The following is a 17,580-nucleotide window of genomic DNA, read 5'->3' on the forward strand; positions in this document are numbered from 1 at the left end:
CGGGTATAAGCCATAAAAACTTAACTGCACATGGTAGACTCAAAACCAGCTACGGCTGTACTAAGCGATTGTGTATGCTCATATAGACGCCAAAAGTTCACGGGGCACTAACCTCGTTTTGAGATAAATGTCTTTTATTCGCGATGTCTTGGATAAGTACTTCATTACCCACAATCCTGAACAATCCCACAGTGATGCCTCTGATTGGTGGAAAGGCCGTTCAGTCATAGTTTGAAACTTGAATCAGCGAAAATTATTGACAAGATGGCGGAGTCTTTTACTGCCTATGGCGAAAATCTTAATGTGAATAAAAACTTTCTAGACGAACATTGGTACTTGTATCAACAAGGATTGTGGTTTATATAGCACATAACTTAGTCAGGGCCAATACACCATCAAATAGAACACTGTAAATGCTAGTTTGAACACTTAACTTTTCCGGTAGCCGATAGGCTAGCTAATCATTAGCCTTTCAGACATTAGAATGTCATTATAATGCTGCTAACATTAGCCTACATGCTGCAACACAGGTATGAAATATATTATGTTTTAGTGACCTTGTTGTTTCTATGAACATGAATTGTTGTTTATATGAAACATCAACTTAGACGAGGCATAAAAAGCCCTGTATATCCCCATTAAGAACTTAAACCTTTGAACTAGCTAGCTAGCTGATAGCAAAGCTGGATGCTACCACCGGGTAGACACTGCAGTAAAATGGTTAGCAAACCGTCCATGCCCCCGGCCCGTGAATATTTCAATTTCAAGGACGAAATCAAGAGTGTCCAAAGGGGTGAAAACCACTTTAAATCGGGTCACATTATTGACTGTTGTGTGTCGAGGGTCAGCTTGTGGGTTTTGTATGGGCCAGCATGAGGAACAAGACCTATCAAACCTACGAAGTTGTGTGGTGAGTTTTGCAGGGAGGTTGGTAATGCTAGTTAACATTAGCTATGCTACTGTAGCATTCATACTGTACGAGCTATGTACATTTAATGAACATTTTGTGTAATAATTCAAGTTAAGCAATGGTGGTCCAAGAGCAGACCATGCACCGGTCCATGCATCAGGATGGCAGTCAGATACGAAGCACTGCACAATGTTGCTAACGTTAACCGCTTTCACACACACGATATAAAATACACGATGGTAAATATAACATTCAATACCAAAACACTATTATTTACACGATTACTCCTGAAATAACTGCTATTAACTATATAAAAATCCTCAAAAATTGGAGGAGAGGGTTCGCTGCTGTCGCCGGTTGGAAATGAATGATTTCGCGCTGGTTCGTGCTGCTTATATATTTTTCAGTGAGGCCCGGTGGTTTATGGGATAAGTAGTTCCTTCGCTCGGAAATGAAAATATGTACACAGTCTTGTACCTTTGACTTTTTTTTCACTCAAAATGATATGTTGTATGCTTATGAGTTACGCCGTAGCTGATTAGCCTAAGACATGCTCTAAAACTCTTTAGATACGGATTTTTCCAAAACGTCAATGGGAGAAATGAATGGGAAATTTACTTCCGGAAACTAAGCTCTCTCGGAGGAGGGGCAGGACTGTGATGCTCTATTCTCTGGCACCACTCATTTTTTTTTCAGACGAGCGCGACAAGGCGGAAACAGGGAGATGGACTAGTTCGAGGGCAAGCGAATTGCAGTGTTTTGTTACAGTCGTGAATTTGTAATAGTTTGCTGGATAAATTAACAAAGTTACCAGTGAGAGTTGCAACACATGGAATTAAGAGGAAAGAATAGAAACGATTTATTTTCAAACAAAGGATATCTATTAAGGCCTGAACAAAATCTCTTTCCACTTCAGGAAATTACACAAACTCAGCCAGCTGCTAGCTAGCTAGCCAGCTAACTAAACTGTTTAAATTATTAAAATTTCCCTCGGGATGATAAAGTACCTATCTACAAGGATACAAGGATACAAGTAAGAAATGCAGTGAAATTATGGGGGGGGGTAAAAAGTGCAGTAGAAGAGGGGTTCAGTAGATTAAGTGGCAAGGGCTGCATAAAAAAGGTGGGGGAGGATTGGGATTGGGTGGGGGGCACCAACAAGGAGCACCCAAGAGCAACAGGGGCAAGGAAAAACTCCCTTACCAAGGAAGAAACCTTGGGCAGATCGATCCACGGCTCAAGGGGCTAACCCAACTGCCAGGGGTCTTGGTGTGTGTGTTGGGGGGATGACAGGGGAGATGGGATAGTGTGCTGTGAATGTGGGGAGAGGGCAGTGTGCAATATGTGTGTTGGAGAAGCTTCCTCATGAGACAATGTGCTGTGTATTGGGGGGGGCAGTGTGCTGTAAGTATGTTGGGGATGTGTGTTGGAGAAGCTTCCTGATGAAATAATGTGCTGTGTATGTAAGGGGGGGGGGGGGGCAGGGACTTATTATTGCAAGCAGAGTACTGTATGTATGATGTATGTGAGTGATGACAGTGAAGATGTGTGTGTGGGCGGGAGGGGAGTGGAGCAGTGACTGTGTGTGTGTGTGTGTGTAGTGTGTGTGTGGGTAGGTGGAGGCAGTGTGCTGTAAGTATGTAGAGGATGTGTGTTGGAGAAGATCCTGAAGACAATGTGCTGTGTATGTAGGGGGGGGGCAGTGTGCAGCAAGTATGTAGAGGCTTACTGTAGCAAGCAGTGTGCTGTATGTATGTGATGATGTAAATGTGTGTGTTGGGTAGGGTTGGGTATCGTTTGGGTTTTATCCGATACCGGTGCTAAAATGATACTTTTTAAAACGGTGCCGCTGCCGAAACGGTGCCTGAACCGGTACTTTGTTTTTAGGCTAGGCTAGGCAAGGCAATCAAGGACATGGGTAGATGGAGGAGAAATCAAAAATAATAAATAAAAAGTTCTATGGAGATGTGCAAAAGTTGGAGAAATATCCATCTATCTATCTATTTATCTACCTGTGCACACACCTTGGAAACTACATGATAATGATGATGGTAGTTGTGAATAGTAGCAACCAAAGTCTGAAGTACCATCACAGAGGCTAGGTGCAGAGAATGTCTAATAAGGGTAAACGGACGGGCTCTGGTAAACGGGCTCTGACTGGTGTTTCTTACTGCAGCTTCTTCTGCTGTGTAAGTAGTTAATGTTAGTCTTTTCACAACAGCGACACCTCTGTTCAGGAGAATATTGCAAGTAGTGTCGCGACCACCACGCGAGTAATGGTTACGGCGCTTCTGTGACGTCACATTGTCGCGCTACAGGTTGGGTGCGTCGAGTATGTGGGACGTTTAAAGGCCCGGTTATACTCGACGCACCCATAGACAGTAAAAGAAATGGACGAACAGACTCCGTCGTTTTCAATGGGAGGGCACTGAGTCAAATAGAACGATTTTTCAGTTGGTCCCCCCAGTACTGCGCAGACTCACACTTAACTTCGTGACGTTAGCCATCGAACTGAATCTTGTAACTTATATGATAGATACACAGAAATTCTTCTCACACTTCCTTCGCCTTCAAAGTCATCAAAGTTAAACATTTATTTATGTATTATTAATAATATCATCCTCACCAAGTCGTGTTAATGTTGAAGCTACCATACATGATCATCTTCAAAAACAGTCATGCTAAAACAAAATAAAAAAGTTACAGCCTTGAAGCTAATCTTCTTTCCACTTTTCCGACCTACGGTCAATCCATCGAAAACCTCTGAAATGATTAGTGCCGTTTTTTAAAACATTAGGTTTACTTTTTTATTATTATTAGTTTGCCTCTGTGTAATGCTTTACCTTAACATACGGTCGTGTATGATAGGTTTTGCTTATGAGTTACCGTCAGACAGTAAGGTGGACTGAGCTTCTTATCCAAACAATACGGTTATCTCCCTACGGCGCGAAGAAGAGATTACGTCAAAGCTAGCTTCCCTCCAACCGGACAAGCTAACCATTCTTCTTACGGGTAACCAACGTTACGGACGAGGTAGTGGAGTCTGTTTTGCCTTTGTAGTGTTTATGTGGATTACACAGAAGCTACAATATCGGCACAGGATATATGTTATATGAAGTTATGGTATTTCAAAAAAATCCTAGAATGAATAGCCTTCTATGGGAGTTAGCAGAGAGGTGGTCCCTCCAGCCTACGTCGATTCTTCTACTTCCGGGAATTTGCCTGCCCCCTTGGACGCACCCGACCTGTAGCGCGACAATGTGACGTCACAGAAGCGCCGTAACCATTACTCGCGCGTCGTGGTCACGACACTAGTTGCAATATTCTCCTGAACAGAGGTGTCGCTGTTGTGAAAAGATTAACGCTAACTACGTTAGGCAACACAGCAGAAGAAGCTGCATTAAGAAACACTAGTAGCAGAGAATGTAAACGGGCTCTGCTATTACCTAGCCTCTGTGATGGTACTTCAGACTTTGGTTGCTACTATTCACAACTACCACCATCATTATCATCTAGTTTCCAAGGTGTGCGCACAGGTAGATAGATAGATAGATAGATAGATACTTTAGTCATCCCGAGGGAAATTTTAATCATTTAAACAGTTTAGTTAGCTGGCTAGCTAGCTAGCAGCTGGCTGAGTTTGTGTAATTTCCTGAAGTGGAAAGAGATTTTGTTCAGGCCTTAATAGATATCCTTTGTTTGAAAATAAATCGTTTCTATTCTTTCCTCTTAATTCCATGTGTTGCAACTCTGACTGGTAACTTTGTTAACTTATCCAGCGAACTATTAAAAATTCACGACTGTAACAAAACACTGCAACTCGCTTGCCCTCGAACTAGTCCATCTTCCTGTTTCCGCCTTGTCGCGCTCGTCTGAAAAAAAATGAGTGGTGCGCTACCGTGGGCTACACGGCCAAAACCCTGGCGCGCCAGAGAGATCTACGTCATTTTGACGTCACGTTGTCGCGCTACCGGTCCGGTGCGGCGAGTATAACCGGGCCTTAACGCTCAAACTCATTTGAAAGCGCAACAAGGTGATCGCGCACCAGCTGCGAGAGAAAGGGCCCTGCCTCAGTCTCTCCCAAAACCCCCACTACTGTTTGGAACATATCAAATACACCCCGATCCACTCGTCGTCCCCACAAATCAAGCTTGGCTTTAAATGCAGCGACTTTATCTGCCAGTTTAATGACAGTCGTCATTCTCCCCTGGAGTAACAGGTTGAGGTCATTAAGCAACCCGAATATGTCACACAGGTAAGCGAGTTTTAACACCCAGTCCTCATCACTAAAATATGCAGCTAACGGTGACTTTTTCTGTAAGAAATCTCTGCAGCGGCTCTCGCAACTCAAACACTCTGGCCAGTGACCTGCAACCAACCAACTTGGATAGCGTACCACGGTGACCCATTCACCCTCTAACAACTGTGCCTCAATATCCTCTGACATATCATCAATTCGTCTATGGACAGTGCTTGCAGAAGGCGGTACCTGAGCTATTTTTTTAGCTGCATCCTTCAAGGAGTTCATTGCACATATCTTTAGCAGCAGAATTAACTCTTCCCCAATAGTAAAGGGCTTCTTAGATTTAGCAATCCGACTATATGGCTTTTAGCGCAGCCACGTTCACCGATGTGGTTGCTTTATGCACTATTTTTTTGTCCTTCTTGCTCGCGTTTCTTACGCTCAAAGAACTCAAGGAGTTTGTCTTTAAGTGTAGGATGCTTGGACTCTAGATGTCGAATTAGCTTTGATGGTTTCATTGCTTCGTTTGACAACTTATCGCCAAATACCACACTAAAGGACTTGGTGCATGCGAGTCACCGGTCTCTGCGAAACCATATTTAAATATGACTCGTCATATTTCGTATTGAATGACCCCTTCTTTTTCTTTGAGGTATCTGGCTCAGCATCGTCAGTGGGTATTATTGCGAATGTGACATTGCGAATTAAATTGAGTTTATTTAGTTTACATGCATTTTTTTTTAAACTCATGTCGTAGGCTACGGCTCGGTTAGGAATGTCCGGTGGTTGGGGACCGCTGCACTAAACCATGCTTTACTAAAACCTAGCAGAGTATAGCCTACACGCATTTACACTCTCTATTATTTGAACTCATTGGCAATGTGAAACTAACTTCATCATGTCAGTCAACGGCAAAACAGTTATACACAGTTAATTACTTTCACTATTGACTGACAGTGGTTACCATCGAAAACATAGGCAAAGGCAACACGTGCCCCAATAAGTTCGAATGACTGAATGAAAAAACATTTATCCTGCATAGGAGTTGCTTATATCTTGTGACAGTGCGTCTTCAGCTGTGCCTCATATTTGCTTCTCCATCATTACCAATTTGTAAATGATGGTGAATAACTACTCATTGTGAGATGTATTTCGTAATATCTTTATTCTAATTATCTTTCCCATTGTAATCGTGTAGTCTAATTTGTGATGTTTTGCATGGATGTGCGCCAGTGCACGTTTGTGGATGAGAGAAGCATGGTGCATTGTGCACCCGCCCATATCACTGTTGATAATGTGCTCTTAAAATAACATGATATAAACAACCCGCCATGGACTTCTGACCAGGTTTCTCTTGGTCAATGGATTTTTAGACAATGCGCCAGATCCCCTCCTTAGGTCATTAATTGCCACACCACACACCTTGGCACATTGCTCAAAAAAAGAGACGTGCAAAATACGAATAAACTTTGCGCTCGGAAAATAACCCGTTTTCCGCCATGCGCCAAGGTGGAAAATAGGGGCTTCTCAGCTTCCTAAACATTTACAGAATTTTGTTAAATGAAGAGGTGAAGCAGCAGTGGTAAACATTCCCTGCCCAACTTTTTTTAAAACATGTTGCCGACATGAAATTCAAAATGATCATACCGGTATATTTTCCATGAAATAGTCAACATCTTCCATTTTCAACACTTGATATGTTGTCTATGTCCCTTTTGCTGCTAAATATGGGCTTACAAGACTTGTATATCATCACATTCTGTTTCCTTTTTGCATTTTACACAACGTCCAAACTTTTTCTGATTTGGGGTTGTATGTAGGCCTATGGTACAGCCCATATTGTTAATGTGTGGATCGCTTCCCTCACCAATGTAGAGAGCATGTTTCTAACCACATAACGTCCATGCTGAGCCTCTACAGATGTCCAACAATCAGTCTATATATCAGCCAATTCTCTTTGAACCCCTGCTCCATAATATAGACCATACCAGCATATGAGCACAGTAATATTTTCATGTTGGCTTAAGTAGATTAACGTACAGCTCAGAAACTGTAATTGGTCTGGGTTGTGTACAATGTGCAGATGTCAGGATCAGACTGTGGGTGGTGGCTATGTTTAGCCAATAACCAGGGATTGCCATGCGAAAACACAGTGAATGAAGAGGGCGTCAGGATGCTGCTCCATTATTTTTCCTTCATTCAACCATTTGTTCTAATCTACCACACGCTCTCTGCTGGTCTAAAGCACACAAACACACACACAGGAAACCCTTTTACATATCAAGCTACTGCCACCTGCTGGTCCTGGTAGAACACTGCATGAAGGAGAACAGTCAGGACTTTTTCATTCCTTCCTTTAATAAGACATACATACATCATACCATAAATTAAATAAAGTGCTTTTATTTATTTAAGGGAAAAGAAAATACATTTGCGCTGACACACACTGTTTATAAAATGCTTTCTCAATTTTTTTAACATGCCAAGACCTGCTGTAATCATGCTGTGGCTTGATTAAGACCTGTAGCTGCTTCAAACCACCCCTCTGGTAAGTCTACACATGAGTGGACACCGTTTGGCAATTTGGCATTGAGATTATCAGCAGTTTAAGCTCAGCAAAAAAAGAGGACAAGTATTCAATAATTTCTGAATAAAACACACCCTTACGTTTGGAGAGCAGAAAGTGTTTCCCTTTAGAAGTAAGTTTTGGTCTGTGTTGCACTGCTCAGTAGGTCAATGTGGATCCAGTCTATGATCGGATGTTCTGGAACATTAGGCCCTTGTTTTAAATAATAATAATAATAATAATAAAAATAAAGACATTAGTAGTTCTGTGCCACAATAAGTCCTCAGGCAACTATAGGAGCACAGCTCTGATTACCTAGACGTCACTTTCCAAGGGAAAAGAGGGAAAAACAACAAGGTAGATAGGCCAACAGAAATCTAGCTGCTGCAAATCTATGCGAACCAGGAGACATCAGTCTACCCATGCCATTGGTATCAGACAGTATCTGATGATATGCTGCGACTGAAGCTGAGTGAAGCGGACTGAGTTTTTCCACCTTCGGGCATTACAGATGGAGATGGTTCAGGATCAACAGCTATTACTGGGTTAGAGCAGCATCAGCCAATGGATTCAGGTTTGGCAGTTCATCCATTTCGATCATTATGCTTACATCCAGACCATGGACATTTGGAAAAACTGACACAAATATCACACCAACACATCCGCACACATCCCGTCCTGATGTACGACACCGCTGTGGACAAATGATGTCCAATGAGCTGCCTATGCATGGAAAGCATATGCATGTTTGTGACTGAAGAGGCACACTGGCATTTATTGCTGTTTTTGAAGTTGAGGGGTTGATACTAGCACATAGCAGTGGAAAAACACTCAAATCAGGACTTGTTCAAATAAATGCTGCACCAAAAACTTGCAGTTTTTTTTTTTTTGAAAAAAAAAAAAAAAGTGAAAATGTTATCTAATATGTTTATGTTAAGCCTGTAAAAAACACGACAAAAGATGATATCTGCTGTGTTAGTATTACAGTTTTCTTGTCACATAATGTACTCGTGTTAACTTCAACACTACTTTGTTAGTATGGAAAACTGGAACCCTGAGATGGTCTGTTCAATTTAAAGGCGAAAACCCTGGGACCCAAACCTGGCCCAAAATCCCCATCCCCAAACTCAAAACTCTTATGCAAAATGCACACTCACTCATGTGTGTATGTACACACACGCACACACATCCGGAACACTGGTACACCAGCAGCACAATCTACAAAAACAACGATATCTTGGTCTTGTATCCTTTCAGTGCCTGGGTATAGAAGCAGAAAGAGACCCACACTCACCACGCGCTGGAACGAACGAACACCTTAAAATCCGACATGGGGGGAAAAAGACTGCGTTGAGAGACTCAGATAACTTTGTGAGGCAAGGAAAAGGAAGCTTACAATTCACAGGGAGTTTCAAATATTCAGAATGGTGAATACAGCAAAAAAGTGCCTCAAAGATCTGCTCCAGAAATATACTTCAATCGCTAAGCGACTTCATCTCACAAATGTTAACTGACTGACTGAGCATATTTCCTGCTAGTCTGTGGCAAAAGATTATGGATTACTTATTAAGAGTTTGAATTAGAAAAAAAAATTATGTGGTAAAATGGCAAAAAATATGGACTCGCTCCCTTTTTTCCCCCTCCTATGTTGTCTTTCCTTGTTTTCTTTTTGAGCGCTGGTCTGCACCCAGTCTGTTGTTGTGACCGCTTTACTTCTCGGTGAGGGAGAGCTGCAGTATCCTCTCCAGCTCCTCTTCCTCCTCCTTCCTCCTGCGCTCATCGTCCTCCTTGGCCCGAGCGGACAGCTCCAGTGCCAGCCGCAGCTCGTTGTCCGGGCTGGAGGCGGACACCGAGCTGGCCGTGCTGGTGTCTCCGAGGTCCAGGAGAACTCCTTCAGATGACAGGGTCCTGTGTGAGAAAGTCCTTTGTTAGAAGTTTGTGAAGTCTATTCACAGACTGCAAATGTGTTCATGCTTTGGGTCAATTTATGATTTATGCATGGGGGGGTGGGTGGTGTGTGAGTGTGAGTGTGAGTGTGAGAGAGAGAGAGAGAGAGAGATAGATAGATAGAGAGAGAGAGAGAGAGAGGTGTCAATGTGTGAGAGAAAGGTGTCAATGAGTGAGAGAAAGCAAGTAGAGGAGAGACGTCTTAAAAGTGCTATCAGGGGAGCCACTTACCCATCACTTTGGCTACTCCCCATGAGCTCAGGGACCATTCCGTTGGCATCTCCCCAGACCACATCCTATCACACACACACAACAGACACACACACACAGTGTTATTCCTCAACACAATGACTTTCTGTGTATATCTGTATAAACATATTTGCATAGTTCCCACATTTGCATGGAATATTATAAGCATCTAGAATTCTGTAGTGTGTGTCTGACCGGTGTGGGTCCCACGCTGGACTCCAGCAGGCTCTGGTGGATGGCATACTGCAGCAGCTCTTCCTCATGGCTGTGGGAGTGCGTGGTTGGCATGTGCCGGCTGCCGCCACGGTGCCGGTAGTGCGCAGGCACGACGAACACCGACGGGCACACCTGAAACGGGGCCGCTCCTGCCAGAGCTGACACAGACCATCAGCACAGCACATGAGTACAAAGCGCACATCTTAACTGGTCACACCAGGAAAGATGAGTTGCAATAGACACCTTTGTTTCACAACTTCACCGTAAACTCTGACAACATCAGAGCAAGTGTGAGCATGCCTCACTGAATGAGCGACTAAAGGAAAGGTACTCTACTTGCAGTTAGCAAGATCAAGACCAAAAAGAAAGCACTTGCAAAGGGGCTTCAGATCAAATTTAGCCTTTCAACCAATACTAGATGCCTACTCATAACTCGCACTAGTAATGCATCATGCACAGTGCCCTCCACATTTATTGGCACATTTAATTCCCAGAATAAATCTCAGAATTACTTTCACTGTGAGACTAAAATAAAATCGAAAGATTACTCTTACTCTTCTTCTAACTCAACTTTACCAGCGGTGGCAGTAAATGTGCAGGGTGCTGTACATACTGCATCATAATCTTGACACCAGAACAAATGAGCTAACCATGCACTACTAATTGAATTCATCTACACCAGTGGTTGCCAAACTTTTCTGGCTCACGGCACCCCTAACCATATCTCTCTCCATCTACGGCACCCCTCTTTTTTTAAAGGAACCATATGTAAGAAATGTATTTCAATAGAGTCCCGAAGCCATGACGTAACGTTGCCAAGGCATCAATTTCACTGGATCTAAACAAATCAATCTACCATTAGAAATCACCATAGCGGTGGCTTTCTTAATATATTTCAATCATTTTACAACGTTTCTAAGACGTTAGTATATTTTTTGTACACTGTAGGAATCACATACTACAACATACATTCATACCAACACGATCAAATTTGTGACTACAGAGTTTTATTTTAGCATGGGTTTCCTCCGTAAAAGAGACCTGCATGTAACTTCACAGCATGCGGTTAAAATCCTTAAATTCACGGACGTGTTTTGGCTTTATTTTTTTGGCAAAAAACGTCGCTCTTAACAGCCACCAGCCTTTGAGAAGACGTGAAATATCCACTGGAATTTTGCTTCTTTCTATTTCACCTGCCAGGGAACCCGTGTTATGTGGCTAAGCTGCTGCCGAGCAGGTAAAACACGTTTAAATGGATATATTTATTTTTATTAGCTAGAAATGATGCCACATGTCTACATTCAATGCTATTTATGCCACTTCGAAAGTTTATTTAGATCCAGTGATTCTGCCGTCATGGAAACGCTACGTCACACTTCGGGACTCTATTAATCATGAAATGGCCCTGATATGTCACTAGACATTAAGAAATCATGTTCATTTCAAATACTTATATCACTGACAACAGTAGTCCAGCCAGGATATTGTCATTTTAAAAAGTGAAGTTGCAGCCCTCAACTGATGTTGATGTTGTGTTTTGTCATGTAATGTTGTGTTTTGGCCTGATGCGCCACCCTCCACCTATCTACTAATCACAAAATCAGCAGTGTTTCGGCATCCGGGTTGGCAACCTTGAGTCAGGGGGGAGGGCGAGGGGATACACCGCTCTACAGTAATTTGAAAGTGATTGCAGTACCAGTTTTGGCCACAATCTTACATATGGTTCCTTTAACTTTTTACTCCCACCCTCCTTTGTGCATGATATGTACTTCATGCCATTTTATTTAACCTTGTGATGTGTTGGATAGACCATAACTGCTTTTATTATAATACTATGAGAAGGTGAGGTTTATCTCATTTTTGTTTTACTCAAATGAACCATTCTCTTAAATTCAACTCATTTAATAGAACTTTTGGAAAAAATAGTGAAAAGAATATGAACAGAAATATCAGGAATAGGCCTTCAACTAAAGGCGAGACACTACAGGTGAATAGGGTAAACTTTATGCATAATTAATAATATTCATAATTTGCATACATTTTAAAACATGAAATCTGAGCTTTGGATAAAGCCAGGTTCAAAATTATTATTTCATTGTCTTCACATATTAGATTAAAAAATACAGAGGGATTTATGGATCTCTACTTTTGTTATCCTGTAAATCAGAATATACTGTCAATAGCCTTAAAAAAAAATTTTTTGCCATGTTTTAGGAATAAAATGTCACATAAATCAGGCTAGGAATAATATATCAACAAAACCCTCAGTAAATGTCTTGTAGATATAGTTATAAGACTGGAAAGACTGCTAAGAGTGGGAGAGGAAACTCAATTTGAGAAAAAATTCGCCTTTGAACTTCCACGACTGGTTGCTGATACTAAGGAAGTGTCCATATTTTGATTGCACATCATCATGCAGGAAAAACAGAGCTTTCCAACGGTACTACACATGATATTTCGAAATCACGGTCATGGTAGTGCATGAAACGTTAGAATGCTAACTTTTGATGAATACAGGTGCGAGTAGACAAAATGTGTAAATTGGATTTTGTTTTTGTAGTAGTGTGAAAGAATACATGCTAAGGTAGCAAACTAGCCCAAAATCTCAAAATTGGCCAGTGCATAAAAAAACCCAATGTTTTCACCTGCCGTGTCTCACCATAAAACGTCTGTCCCTCTATCACAACTGTATTTTGAAATTGATATTATGGCTCTTTTTTTTTTTTTAAATAAATAAATACAAATTCATCATTAAATTATCAAGCCTTGGACCATTCCGCGACACCCCTGAGCATGTGTCACGGCACCCGCTTTGAAAAGCCCTGATCTACATGATGAACACATAGCTCTGGATAAAAGCATCTACAGTGCTAAGCAGACATAAACAAACGTAAACAAACATAAACATCAACATAGGGAACTCAGGTGTCCCACCTGTGGTCTCGCTTTCCTCCCCCTCATCAGAGGGCGTGGGGGTGGCAGCAGGCGTGGCAGTGGGCGTGGGGGTGGCAGCAGGTGTGGCAGAGGGCGTGGTGGCAGGGGTGGTAGAGGGCGTGGCAGCAGGTGTGGTGGCAGGGGTGGCACTGGCTGGCTCTTCAGTGCTGCACTTGTTCACGTTCCCGAAGGTAATGCGGGCGTTGAGCACGTGGAAGAGCGGAATCTCTGTCAGCGCAATGAGGAAATGGCTCACATCTTTCATACCATCACTTTCACATTCTTCAAGGACATTCCACAACACTTCAAACCATGTTGAGCTCACGTTAAAACAAAGGACCATGTATCTTTCAGGTGCAACTGAAGGGCAAAGATGTACTTAAAATAAAAAAAATAAAAAACTCTTGCCAGTACCTATTTTGACAGGGAATCCGGGAGGGAACCTGAGGATGAGGAAGTCGTGGAGGCGGGCGAAGTGGGAGCTGGTGCGAGACATCAGCTCGATGATGGGCGCCACTTGCTCCACCAGGGAGAGCGGGTACTCCTCGCTCATCCACAGAGTACCCTTGAACCTGCGGCACAGCACAGCAGAGTGCCACAGTTAACCATTCAGTGTGGGAGCAGGTGGTGTTAGGAATGCCTTGAGTTAGATATGACGCTTAATATCCGACTTGAGTTATAATTTAAACCAGTGGGATTGGAAGATAGACTGGTGAATGCATTAAGTGGTCATTCATTATCCGGATTTCTTGTGTTTGTCAACAAACAATAGAATACTTAGCCTACTGAAGGTAGGTTTTTGAGCTCTATGTTTGGCTTTTTACTTTTGGGTCCTGATGGTGAGTTCAATTGGCCTGCCAATGTCTCTGTCCTGCAGATCGAAGTCTGGGTCGAAGTACTCCTCTGGTGTGATGGCTGTGGGGTTGGTGGCTGTGGCATACTCCAAAGTGAGATCCTACAAATGCAGTTGTCATTTTAATGGATATGGCAATCAATGTATTTTTAACACCACACCAATACCATCATTTACCACAGTTACTGAAACACTTGTTGCCATTTGTAAACCATATTGACCAACAATAAATAAACTGATCAATAATCAATAAACTGAAAACAAAGTGGAGAATGTATGACTGAGTGGAGATGGACAGTTCATGTAAGTTCATCATAAGGCAGTAATAGCTTACCCCTTGAACACTGACATGCTGCTCTACAGTTCCAAGCAGTGACTCGAGAATGTTCCTCTCACCTAGAAAAGGGACCAAGAGGGACACATTGTACACCCACAGATATTCCTCGCTTTCAATTTTGAGGTATTTTAACATGAACATCAAAAGCAGACATCAGTAAATGAATCAATGCATTTTGGCCTCACTGTATTATTCAATGCAACAGAACTGCAGAGACTACTTCCACAATACAATCTGTTTTCACATGTGTCATTTATGGAGGTCTGAATATTACCTTTTATTCTGGTCTTTTCTTCATCGGTTAAATGTTCAGTCCTGGTTCGAATCACCACATTCACGTTATTTACACTGAAAACCTTTAAAACCAAACAAAGCATGACATGTTGACAGTTAATGCGTGACAATGTGTTTTAGTTTCAGGACTTTAGAAAAAAATTAAATGAGAGAAGTGTTGTGAATAGTGATTTACTCATGTTTGGCACCTTACCTTTGCTTCAAATCCATTAACACTCTCTGTTTTGTCAGACCTCCATCCCCAGATACCAGACTTTGACCTGTGAGGAAGAACCATAAAAACAACAGTGTCAACAGATTTAGCACCATTAAACACTATGGTGGTTTTGTTTTTGAGCACGTCTTTCCTGCTAGGCATACCTCTCGAAGGCAATGTCTTTGGTGTCCAAAAAGGTGTTAACAATGGGCGTAGTCAGCCTCTTGGCAACTTCCTGCTGGTTAGGTTGCATGGAGTCGAGTGTAACATCCTCCATTTCGATATCGAAGCGCTCTGTGTCCACCACCTCGTCATCATGGTTTATCTCCATGAGCTCTGTAAAGCTGTCTGCAGTGCATATCACACAATCGGCAAATCACTATTAGAAATGTCACATGTTTGTGTGGAAGCTAAGTATACTCTGTGGCACTAGACTGCAAAGATAAAGAGAGCAAGCACAAATATCGCTCCAGAATGTCTTGATGGTATCAGATAGAGACACTCACCATCTCCCCGAAAAATGTAGCTCCTCCTGCCCCTGATCCAGGTCATGTTTTCGAAGCCGAGCAGGGTGGCATCGACCCGCAGGCTGGCGCCACTTTTCCATACCCGACAGATGTCACTGGGGCACACCCTCGACACCAGTGGGACTGAAGCAAGGATAAGATAAGTGGTTACCAGGTGACATCACTTTCCCCAAAGATGAAGAATTCAGTATTTGTGTTACATTATGGCACAAGGTTTTAACTTACTCCAACTTGTGAACTCCCATTTCATCTCCAAATAAAAATCTGGCGACTGTCAAAATAACAGTTGTTAGAGTGAGAAGTGTAACCATAACAACTGAATGGAATGCCAGTCTCACATACCCATATGAGGTATCCAAGGAGACACAATCATCAGAAATAAGTCTGCATCCATATTTAAAGGTAGACGTGGGGTTGCCACCATTTTTCAGAACGTGGAAAAGGAAAGCACGGTACAGTAGTAAAGAGGAATGAGAATGGATAGATGGCAAAAATAGAAAGTATGTCAAAGAGATGGAAGGAGAAAAAGACTGTGTCAGAGAAACAGACTGTGTGTGTGTATATGTATGTGAGAAAGCGAGAGAGTGATTGAGAGAGAGAGAGAGAGAGTTGTAGAGAGGCAGACAGATAGATAGCGAGGGAGAGAGAGAGAGAGATACCTCTCTTATCTTTGACAGCAGCTCAGGCACTCCTCCAAGAGCTGTGGAGGCTTTGAGGTAGTCCCGTCGCTGCAGCACCAACTGCACCATCTCAGGATCTCCTGTGCTGACCGCCTCCTGCAGCACTAGACCCACACACAAGGACGGACACACACAGCCACGTCATTAAATCCTAATTCAAGCGTAGTAATGATGACTTGATGGAAGATTTCACATGTTGTGTTCACTCTCTCATTGCCGGTGAAGTAAAGCAATCAAGTTACAGAGGAGAGCTCCAATGGAACAAGGAGAGCATACTGAAGAGGGCATTTTGAAAAAATTTGAGACAAAAAGTTGGGTGGGAGGGAGGGATGTATGTGTGTGTGTGCATGTATGTGTGTGTGTGTGTGTGTGAATACAAGCCAAATAAGGCAACGTCAGTGATGGCAAAGATAGCAAGTCAACTGACACTACCACACCATAGTGTAAAAGCTATTTAAAATAAATAAATAAATAAATAAATAAATAGTCGTTTAATACACAAGATGGTCGAAGACACAAGTCTCACCTGTCCAATTCTTAATATTCTCTTTGGTGACATCTGCTCCATGCCTCAGGAGAACTCTCACTGATTCCAAATGCCCCAATGACACTGCTAGATGGAGGGGTGTTCGTCCTCTGGGGTCAACCTCCTCTTTGTTATTCTTTGACGCGGAAAATAACAGATCAGAAACAGAAAATGATGGAAACACACAACGAAGTTCTGAAACAAATGATCGCAGGATTTAAACGACTCGAAGTGGAGCTCAATGAAAAGGCCCAGTGAATATGTCTACAAGAACCGCTAAAATATGCCAAACAACATCACTAACTGTTACGCTAAGTTCGACCCATCATCAGTTGTAAACCTCACCTAGCACTGACCTGTTATGCTAGCAAGCTAACGATCCACAGCTTGGATTCAATAACAACTTACATCGAGAAACCATCAGTGAACTGAATTTCATTGACATCTTCAAAAGCCGGCGATAAAGCTTACCACAAAAATACTCTGATAAAGTTCAGTTGATATCAGCAAAAAACGAAAGCTAACTTGCTAGTTATACTCACCCAGCTATCGATAGCTAAGGATAGCAGATGCGTAAAAGACTTCTGGTCTATGCAATAATATGGGCATTCATTTCTAGCAAGAGTTGATGGATCACATACCGTAGGTACCGACTTATCCAGATTCCTGTAGTCATTCTCCCAAACTAAGGAGTGCAATGGAAACCTAGCCCTGAAATCGTCGTTGTCGGCAGGTAACATTCTTCCTTGATAAACTTCTAGCTAGCTTATGTTCCACACCAACAGGCTAGGCTAGCATAGGCTAGCTATGTGTCGCCATGAAAAATATATCAAACATTGACCCCTAAATGCATCAATGCAAATGTAAATGAAAAAATGTATTAGTGCAATGCTGTGTGATACAAGTAAAGGGACCGACGTTCGGGCAAATCACGAAACTAACTTTCCAAAATAAAACTTTTGAAAAACAAGGAAGTGAATGGGCCAAACTATTATGAAGCAGGGGGTATTTTGATTGCATCACACAACTTGTTAATCGTCTTATTTTAACATTACTGCAGTATTCGTGTCAAAGCACCTAAATCACTAGCAATTTTCCAGCA

General features: G+C 42.3%; 1 protein-coding gene across 1 annotated transcript; it reads right to left on the reverse strand.

Annotated features, from left to right (window-relative positions):
* Positions 1-7,540: 7,540 nt before the first annotated feature.
* ankrd13a (ankyrin repeat domain 13A) lies at positions 7,541-17,535 on the reverse strand. The gene is made up of 15 exons (XM_076270124.1): positions 17,120-17,535; positions 16,479-16,614; positions 15,932-16,056; positions 15,498-15,543; positions 15,252-15,395; positions 14,910-15,093; positions 14,743-14,809; positions 14,530-14,611; positions 14,253-14,314; positions 13,890-14,020; positions 13,480-13,637; positions 13,066-13,293; positions 10,111-10,289; positions 9,898-9,962; positions 7,541-9,627 (listed from the first exon to the last, which is right to left on the reverse strand). Exons 1-15 carry the CDS (start codon positions 17,216-17,218, stop codon positions 9,429-9,431), a joined length of 1,905 nt encoding a protein of 634 aa, XP_076126239.1. The 5' UTR covers positions 17,219-17,535; the 3' UTR covers positions 7,541-9,428.
* Between the last annotated feature and the right edge of the window lie 45 nt (positions 17,536-17,580).

Source organism: Alosa pseudoharengus, unplaced genomic scaffold, assembly GCF_046254945.1.
Source record: "Alosa pseudoharengus isolate Yale_2024_CS ecotype anadromous, Long Island Sound unplaced genomic scaffold, YU_APseudo_1.1 YU_APseudo_1.1_scf_6, whole genome shotgun sequence".
Classification (NCBI taxonomy): Eukaryota; Metazoa; Chordata; class Actinopteri; order Clupeiformes; family Clupeidae; genus Alosa; species Alosa pseudoharengus.